The sequence below is a fragment of the Mastomys coucha genome, unplaced genomic scaffold, assembly GCF_008632895.1.
Source record: "Mastomys coucha isolate ucsf_1 unplaced genomic scaffold, UCSF_Mcou_1 pScaffold18, whole genome shotgun sequence".
In the NCBI taxonomy this organism is placed as follows: domain Eukaryota; kingdom Metazoa; phylum Chordata; class Mammalia; order Rodentia; family Muridae; genus Mastomys; species Mastomys coucha.
Window position 1 is genome coordinate 98,069,835 of NW_022196900.1, and position 9,114 is coordinate 98,078,948.

General features: G+C 44.7%; 1 protein-coding gene across 2 annotated transcripts in view; it reads right to left on the minus strand.

Moving 5' to 3' along the window:
• Spen (spen family transcriptional repressor) overlaps positions 1-9,114 on the minus strand; it is a 77,849-nt gene that overhangs the window by 25,550 nt on the left and 43,185 nt on the right. For both annotated transcript variants that reach the window (XM_031379335.1, XM_031379334.1), the window contains exons 4-5: positions 3,346-3,506; positions 2,551-2,751 (exon numbers count right to left, since the gene is read on the minus strand). In XM_031379335.1, coding sequence (XP_031235195.1) covers positions 2,551-2,751; positions 3,346-3,506 — 362 coding nt within the window. The remainder of the gene's footprint in view (positions 1-2,550; positions 2,752-3,345; positions 3,507-9,114) is intronic.

Below are 9,114 nucleotides of genomic sequence, written 5' to 3' on the forward strand. Positions count from 1 at the left end.
AAAAACGAGCTGAGCATGGTGGTTCCCATCTCTAACCCCAGTATTTGGGAACTGGAAGGAATAGATGTTGAATTTAAGGTTGGCCTGGTTACAGAAAAAGATTGTCTCAAAAGAATGAATAACAACCCAACTGTTTTTTAATGTTATACACTAAGATTAGAAGGCCTTATACACTAAACATCTTAAAACTATCCTTACAAGCGTAAAGATTCTAGTGCCATCTTACATGAATGCCCCTGAATTAAATCTTCACTAGTTAACAACTGACTGATGATCATTTAAGACCCACACAGGTTAGGTACACACTGAGTGTTTCTCAAGAGTTCTATAACGTCCACAGCAATTCAAGGAGAACCGCCGATATCTGTGGTGACGCTCACTTGTAACCTAGCATTCCAGAGGCTAAGGCAGGAGGACTACACAGTGAGTTCTAGACTAGCCTGTGCCACACAGTGAGACTCAGTCTCAAGAAAACAAAACAATAAAGGACTCGTGAGCGGCTCTCAGTTGACCATAATTTAGGGCAGGACAACTACAACTCAGTGGGTAATGGGACAAGGAATTCTTTGGACAAAGAATGCCCTCTGGATTCTGGTATGATGTCTAGTCTGTCACCTGAGAGGACTTCAGAACTATCATGGGAGTATGTGGATGAGAGTGTGGTGCGGGCTTTCTAGAGTAGGGTAACTGAGGTGGGGAAATGACCCTAAATGAGGGTGACTATTGCATTCAGGTGCTGGTACATGTGAGCAGCCACCTCAAGCTCCCAACTGCCTCTTCCCTACTGAGATGGACACCAGAACTGTGAGCCAAAGCATACCCTTTCTCACTTAAGTTATCCTTGTCAGCAATGACTACAGTAACAATATACCCAAATTCCATTTTAAAATGACATTATAAAACTATATATATAAATGTAACTTTACAATACCCACTTTGCCAATATTATGCTTGCTTAATATAAATATCATTTACATGTTCATATTAACAGTGTATATTCTTTTTATCAAATAAGATGAACAATCTAAGATTTACCATAAAAATGGGCTATAAATTCTTTTTTTTAAAAAAGATTTATTTATTATTACATCTAAGTACACCGCAGCTGTCTTCAGACACATCAGAAGAGGGCGTCAGATCTCATTATGGATGGTTGTGAGCCACCAGGTGGTTGCTGGGATCCGAACTCAGGACTTTCAGAAGAGCAGTCAGTGCTCTTACCCGCTGAGCCATCTCACCAGCCCCTATAAATTCTATTCAAAGTCTTTTTTTTGTTTTGTTTTGTTTTGTTTTTGTTTTTTCAAGACAGGGTTTCTCTGTGTAGCCCTGGCCGTCCTGGAACTCACTTTGTAGACTAGGCTGGCCTTGAACTCAGAAATCCGCCTGCCTCTGCCTCCCAAGTGCTGGGATTAAAGGCATGCAACACCACTGCCCAGCTCTAATACGTCTATTAAACTGCTCACAGTCTGTTTAAACATCTAAATCCTGAATTTGGTAAGACATGGTGGGGCCTGTCTGCTTTAAAACAAGCATTTTTTTTTTTCCTGAAAGGGACAACAACTGACCGTAGCAGCCTTACAGGCAGGGTCTCTCAGGAGGGCCAAGCTAACAGAAGTGCTTCCTCTTCGTTCTCAAGGGGTCAGTTACACCCATGCCAACTGTCCTCACGTCTCTAAAGACACACCTGCATCTGCTCAGAGACATTAACCAGCAGGACTGCTTAGCCGTGTACACCTTCTGCCCTCTAATTAAACGATAATCTCATGTCACCACCCTGGAAAAAACCCAGGGTGTTGGGGTATCCATGGTCTTCCTGATACAGCCACTGAATAATGAATGTGCTGTCTCCTTTCTCTATGTGTATGTGTGTGTGTGTGAATGTATGCCACGTGTACATGGTGCCCAGAGACCAGAAGAAGGCACACATGCCTGCAAATGGAGTTGTAGGCAGTGGGGTGCTGCCTTATGTGGGTACTGAGAACCAATCCCAGAGGCTCTGCAAGAGCAGTGAGTGGGTGCTCTTAAACTGAGCCCCTCAACTGTTCACTTTCACACTAACTGAAGGTCCCAGGATGATGGCTAAGCCTAGCTTAAGTCTGCCTTCAGGGTCCAGGCTCTGATCCAGTAACAAGACAATTCAAAATCTGTAACAGACATCTAAAATAGCAGATTTCATTTATGCTAGACAAAATGCAAATGACTCCCTCAAATGATTAACATGGAGTTTGCTTTCTAATGCAGGCTTGTTCTGGTCTCACTCTGAAACGTCAGTCACTCCAGTCCTTCAGGGAAGGCTGAGTCCCCCCCCCCCTCCCCCCCATGGTCTAAGCTACACTCAGACTCTCACAGGCATGGGTATCCCCATGGCAAAAGCACCACAACTCTGCCCCACTCAGAGCAGCTCAGTGACCAAAGGACTCAGCTACCTTTAAAAACTAAGACATGGGGCCAGTAAATTAAGAACTGAAAGCAGACTGTGCCACCCCTCTCACAAAGCGACTGAACTGGGTGATGTGATGTTCTCACTGGCAGCCGACTCTCCGCTCTTACCTGGTCCTACCCATGCAGTCACGTCGATCTGCATGCCAAAGAAGAGCTTTCCCTTCGATGCAGTCAGTGCTTTTTCTTGGTCCTCTTGCTGCCGGAAGAACACCAGGCCATACCTCTCCTCGGAGGTCCCGTGGATCTGCACTGAAGTCACCTTGCCAAACTTCTTAAACTCATGGAAAAGGCCATCTTTAAGGCTTGTATCTACAAAGCCAAGCAAAAACAAGCAAACTTTCTCATGGTATCTGCAACCCAGAACAAACCACTTCCCCCAACCAAAACATTTAATCTAGAAAAATATCTATTTCCAAAGCAAACCATGTTCTGCCTATATCTGTGTTGTTCCTGGACATGTGAATGTGTGTCTGTGTATGTATTTATTGCCCATAAATAAAACACTTAAAGCTCCTGTGCCTGCTTTTCTGAGCTTCAACTCCAAAGCCCAATTGCTGCTTCTGTCTCTCTTTTGGCATACAATGAGAATCCCAAGCCTGCTGTCCCCGAGCCCCCGCTTCCTTACTGTGTGGCTAACTGGTTGCCTGAGGATCATTCCATGCTGGCCAGCCTGCTTCCCAAGGCCTAATTTCCCTCCTCCCCCTTCTCCTGCTGGGAAGTTTGCTTTCAATGCTTAGGAAATAAGCCACACACAGTTACACTCCGCTGCTTTATGTTCAAGGCATCAAACGCTAATGAGCCACAGAAGCAGGACATGGTCAACTGACCTGCCCACTCCAGCTCATCCGTGAGCGCTGCCACCTCTCTCAGCTGAGAGGAAACTGCGCTAATATAAAACTTTACCTGTAGAGCGGACTGGAAGATTCTGAACTTTGATCCCAAAACTTTTCCGGGGCTCATCCTTTTCAAGAGACGAAAGCAACTGGGAAGTGGGTGCGGGAACTGCAGCCGACTGAACTGAGCGGGCCGGAGAGTCATCACTGGCCGTGCTGCTGGAGTCGCTACTGCAGTCAGAAGAGCAAGCACACAACACAGGGAGACACAGACATCAGTAATGACAAACAGAGAAAGAAACATCAACTACGAGGAATGAACGCAGCAACTGGCTGTCAGGGCCACACCGAGGCCAAGGTTTCTAGAGTCCACACTTGGGTGACACTGGCGGAGTCTGGAAAGAAGAGTTAACATTCTTTCACCAACATAGGCCACCAAAAAGCAACTGCAGCTTCAACAACTGATCTTAACTGTCCCCTCGTGGGTCAGTGTGCCTGTCACCTGACCTCCTAGAGGCAGCAGCACTAAGACTTGGGGGTTTGAGACTTGCCTGGGCTACACAGCAAGACCTTACCTCAAAAAAGCAAAGAAACACATCACTATATGTGGGACCCTTAGAGTATCGACAGTGACAACTGTGACGGAACAATGGGAGTCAGCTCTGGAGCTAAGACTCTAAACATTGGTTCAGGGACACTGCCCACTCCTTGGACAGGTCGGTTAAGCTCCTGAGACTCTTACAGATACATAACTCAAGGCAAACACAGCGATCACCTTTCAAGCACATGCTACAGAGACTCAAGATAACAGCATATAGGACTTTTCAGAAATTTATGAGAAACAAACTTCACTGCTCAAACTTTCCCACATGTGATATAATGCTGGCCCCAGAGTTTCAAAGTTTGGTACATTCCAAGTTTGAATTTCAAGCTAGGGATGTCATTATTAAGAGTACTATCCAGGGTCTAGAGAGATGGCTCAACGGTTAAGAACACTGACTGCTCTTCCAAAGGTCTCGAGTTCAAATCCCAGCAACCACATGGTGGCTCACAACCATCCATAATGAGATCTGACGCCCTCTTCTGGAGTGTCTAAAGACAGCTACAGTGTACTTACATATAATAAATAAATCTTTAAAAAAGTACTATCCAGCCCAGCGGTGGTGGTGCACACCTTTAATCCCAGCACTTGGGAGGCAGAGGCAGGTGGATTTCTGAGTTCGAGGCTAGCCTGGTCTGCAGAGTGAGTTCCAGGACAGCCAGAGTTACACAGAGAAACTCTGTCTTGGAAAAACAAAAAACAAAATAAAACAAAACAAAAACAACCAACCAAACAAGAGTGCTGTCCGTCCTAACAAAGTACAGTCTCCAACACAAGAGTGCAGCTGACCTTCCCTCTGGACTCAGAGTGACTGAGGAGCAAGTGCATCAACTTGTCAGCTTGGCTTCTCTCTGGGTGACCGGGGGTGGGGGTGGGAGTGGGCAGAAGGAGTGACAATTAATAAAGTGGACTTTGTTATCCTCCTTCATTTTAATAAAATCCTCAGGAAGGGAGCTGGTCAACTGAACAACAACAACAACAACAACACCCCTTACACTCACTGAGAAAGGATATATTTTCTTGAGCTTAATAAGAAAGCCAGGAGTGGAGGCTTTCCTGAGGCCCCATGGATGTTAATGGCAGGGTCTCCGTCTGAGGCTGGGGCTGGCCTGGCACTCACTGGCAAGCCTCTACTGGAATTACTGACTCTTGAGCCATTATGCTGGACAAATTATATTTACTTAGGGTCTGTGTGTTGTTTTTTGATCTGTTTGAACCAGTTCCTTACTATTAGCCTTGAATGGTCTGGATGCAGCTATTTATGTAGATCAGGCTGGCCTCCAACAGACATCCACCTGCTTCTGCCTTCTGCATGCCACGCCATGGTTTGTGCCTGTGGAGCGGAGGGCAGCTTGACAATGCTGGTCCACTCCTGCTACATGATTCTCAGGATCAGACTTAGGACACTGGGCAAGCACTTTTCCCTACTGAGCTGTCCTGTCGACCCCTTCCCTGCATCTCTTTTTTTTTTTTTTTTTTTTAAGATTTATTTATTTAAGTAAGTACACTGTAGATGTCCTCAGACACTCCAGAAGAGGGAGTCAGATCTCATTACAGATGGTTGTGAGCCACCATGTGGTTGCTGGGATTTGAACTCAGGACCTCTGGAAGAGCAGTCAATGCTCTTAACCGCTGAGCCATCTCTCCAGCCCCTCCCTGCATCTCTTTAATATGAACTTGTGGTTGCATGCTCATTTCCAAAGCCAGAATTTACCCATGTTTAGTTGTTGCTTTTGTTTAATTAAGAGAGCATCTTGCTATGTAGGTCTGACTAGACCCAGAACTTGTCCATGATCTTGAGTAGACTACACATGTATGCTAGTACACTTGCTGTTTACATATTTATTCACTGCTAAGGAATCTGGGTCTACATACTTAACACTGGGATGAAAATGTTTTCCTTAACAGTTACTTTGTGATTAGATGACATTTCAGATGATACAGTGTAGCAATTCAACATTGTGGCCACCCTGTGGGACTTGTGTTGTTTGAAGAACTTATATATTTTTTACCTATATAGGCATCGTTAGTTAAAAAGCTATGATCTTAATGTGAGTTTCCATGACAACATAGTTTCCTATTCAAGATACTACTTATATAATAAAGTAACGTGTTTTTTTCCTGGTGGTTTTGAAAAAGTCTCTTTTCCTTTAAGATGGGAAAGCTTACGCTTGAGCATTATGGGAAGCCTGGCAGTGGTAGCTGTGGTTGGAGCTCGAGACTGGATGTTCACGTGGAGGTCAGAGGACAAGTTCTTGGAGGCGATTCTTTCCTTCTACCATGTAGGTCACTGGGATCCAACTCAGGTCGTCAGACTTGTTGGCAAGCTCCTTTACTTGCTAAGCCCAGTTGGTTGGTTTGTTTTGTTGAAACAGGGAACAAGATAGAATCTAAAGCAATAATTGTGGTTTATTTTAATTATTTATTTTTATGTGTATGAGTACACTGTAGCTGTACAGGTAGCCATGAGCCATCATGTGGCTGCTGGGAATTGAACTCAGGACGCACCCCACCCCTCGCTCCTGTGTAATACATTGTAGCTGTCTTCAGATGTACCAGAAGAGGGTATCAGATCTCATTGGGGGGTTCGGGGGGAGGGTTGTGAGCCACCATGTGGTTGCTGGGATCCGAACTCAGGACCTTCGGAAGAGCAGTCAGTGCTCTTACCTGCTGAGGCATCTCACCAGCCCTTGTGTTTGTTTTTTTTGAGACAGGGTTTCTCTGTGCAGCCATGCATGTCCTGGAACTTATACTGTAGACCAGGCTGGCCTTGAATTTACAGAGATCCTCCTGCCTCTGCTCTCAAGTGTGGGGATTAAAGGCCTGTGCCACCACCATCTGTTTTGAAAGCCAGAGCTTCTCTACATAGCCCTGCCCTGGAAGTCTCTATGTGGGTCAGGATAGCACATGCCACCATACCCAGCTCTGAATCAGTGCTTTTTAAAGGACTTCTCATCAGGAAGCTAATGATTTCTTTCTTCTACGTAACCCATAAGCTTGAATCAGGAGGGAAAATGTGTTGAGTGGCTCTTTTCATTAGACACTTCAAATCATGACACAGTCCTCGGTGCTTCCCTCAGTTGTCTACAGTATAAAATTCATCACTGCACCAAGAGATCCCCGCTCCCTTTTTTTTGAGCCAGGGTTTCTTCATGATGTGTAGGACTGACTATGATTCACTAACCCCCTGCAAGCTAGTACTAGGGATACAGATATGCAGTATTAAACTCAACAATTTTGCTTTTTTGAGACAGAGCCTTTCATAATCCATGCAGGCTTCAAACTGTTCATGTGACTAAGGAAGGATCACTCCTGGGAAAATACCTGAAGGCCACCATAATTTCCTAGTTATTCCTTCTCATAACCTTCCAATCCCAATAACACTAATGATTTCCCCACATGAGAATCTCTAGTTAAGGGCAAGGGATATTGTCTTATTACAGGTGTAATGATTCGTTTGGGAAGTGTGTGCATGCGCAGAACTGTGCACATGAACATGCCACAATGTGTGTGGAAATGAAGACACTCTCAGGAGTCTTTGTCATCATTCTTCCATGTCAACTTCTAAAGCCAGACTGACGGGAAAGCTGATCACAGCAAACCGGAAAAAGAAAATGTAGTTTCTCCCCCTGCTGATAGCAAGGCCAAAACCTCTGCAGATGGTCTGTTGGTTTTCCAGACAGGGTTTCTCTGTGTAGCCCAGGCTGTCCAGGAACTTGCTCTGTAGACCAAGCTGTCCTCAAACTCAAGAGATCCATTTTCCTCTGTCCCCAACCCCAGCCTGTATACCACCACACACAACTTGCAGATAAAATTATTTTATGATTTTGGGACAATGAGCAACAGCGGTTAAAAGCACTGACTGCTCTTCCAGAGGTCCTGAGTTCAAATCCCAGCAACCACATGGTAGCTCACAACCATCTGTAATGAGATCTGATGCCCTCTTCTGGGATATCTTAAGACAGCTACAGTGTACTTACATATAATAAATAAATAAATAAATCTTTAACAAACAAACAGTGAACAAAATAAATAGCACTGCTAAAAAAGTTGACATGGGGGCTGGCGAGATGGCTCAGCAGTTAAGAGCACCGACTACTCTTCCGAAGGTCCTGAGTTCAGATCCCAGCAACCACATGGTGGCTCACAACCACCCATAATGAGATCTGACGCCCTCTTCTGGTGCGTCTGAAGACAGCTACAGTGAATTAAGGTGGAGCGAGTGGGGCCAGCTGAGGTCCTGAGTTCAATTCCCAACAGCCACACACATGATAGCTCATGGCCATCTGTACAGCTACAGTGTACTCATACACATAAAATAAATAAAATAAATCTTTAAAAAAGAAAAAAAAAGTTGACATGAATAGAAACCATTCCAATCATCTTAATATGGACTCTGTATTAATCTTTTTTTTTCATTCAAGCTAAAGACTTAAGGTAATGGACTTTTTTTTCTCACCAAAGTACAATAACAACAATAACAATTAAAATTATTATTTTGTTGGTTTTTTTAAAAAAAAAAACAGGGTTTCTCAGCCAGGCGGTAGTGGTGCTCGCCTTTAATCCTAGCACTTGGGAGGCAGAGAGAGGGGATTTCTGAGTTCGAGGCCAGCCTGGTCTACAGAGTGAGTTCCAAGACAGCCAGGGCTACACAGAGAAACCTGTCTCAAAAAACCAAAAAGGAAAAAAAAAGTAAATAAAAACTTAATAAAATATCTGTATTGTCTATCAAGGTTACTGGATTACTTTGCTTTACGTAACATTTCAAAGATTACCTTTACTTCTCTTTATGTGTGTGCACATGATTGTGTGTGGCCCAAGCACACATTTCTGCTGTATGTGTGGAGGTGCCTGAGAAGGCCAGAAGAAGAGGTCAGATCTCTTGAAGCTCCAGGAAACTGTGCAGTCTGGGTGCTAGGAACTAAGCTTGAGTGCTCTGCAAGACCAGCTCACCCTTCCGCTGCTCATCTCTCTTCCTTTCGGCTCCGTTGATGACTGTTCTTGGTTGTCAACTTGCCTACATCTGGAATTAACTAAAATCCAAAATGGAGGGATTCTTGCTTAATTTAGTTAGGATTTCATCTTAAGTAGAAAGATCCACGTTTAACCAGATCTCGAGGCAGGAAGCCGCGCTGGAACCTGGCTGCCCCTTCCGCTGAAGTCTGTACAGGGACACAGAAGCCGCGCTGGAACCTGGCTGCCCCTTCCGCTGAGGTCTGTACAAGGACACAGAAGCCG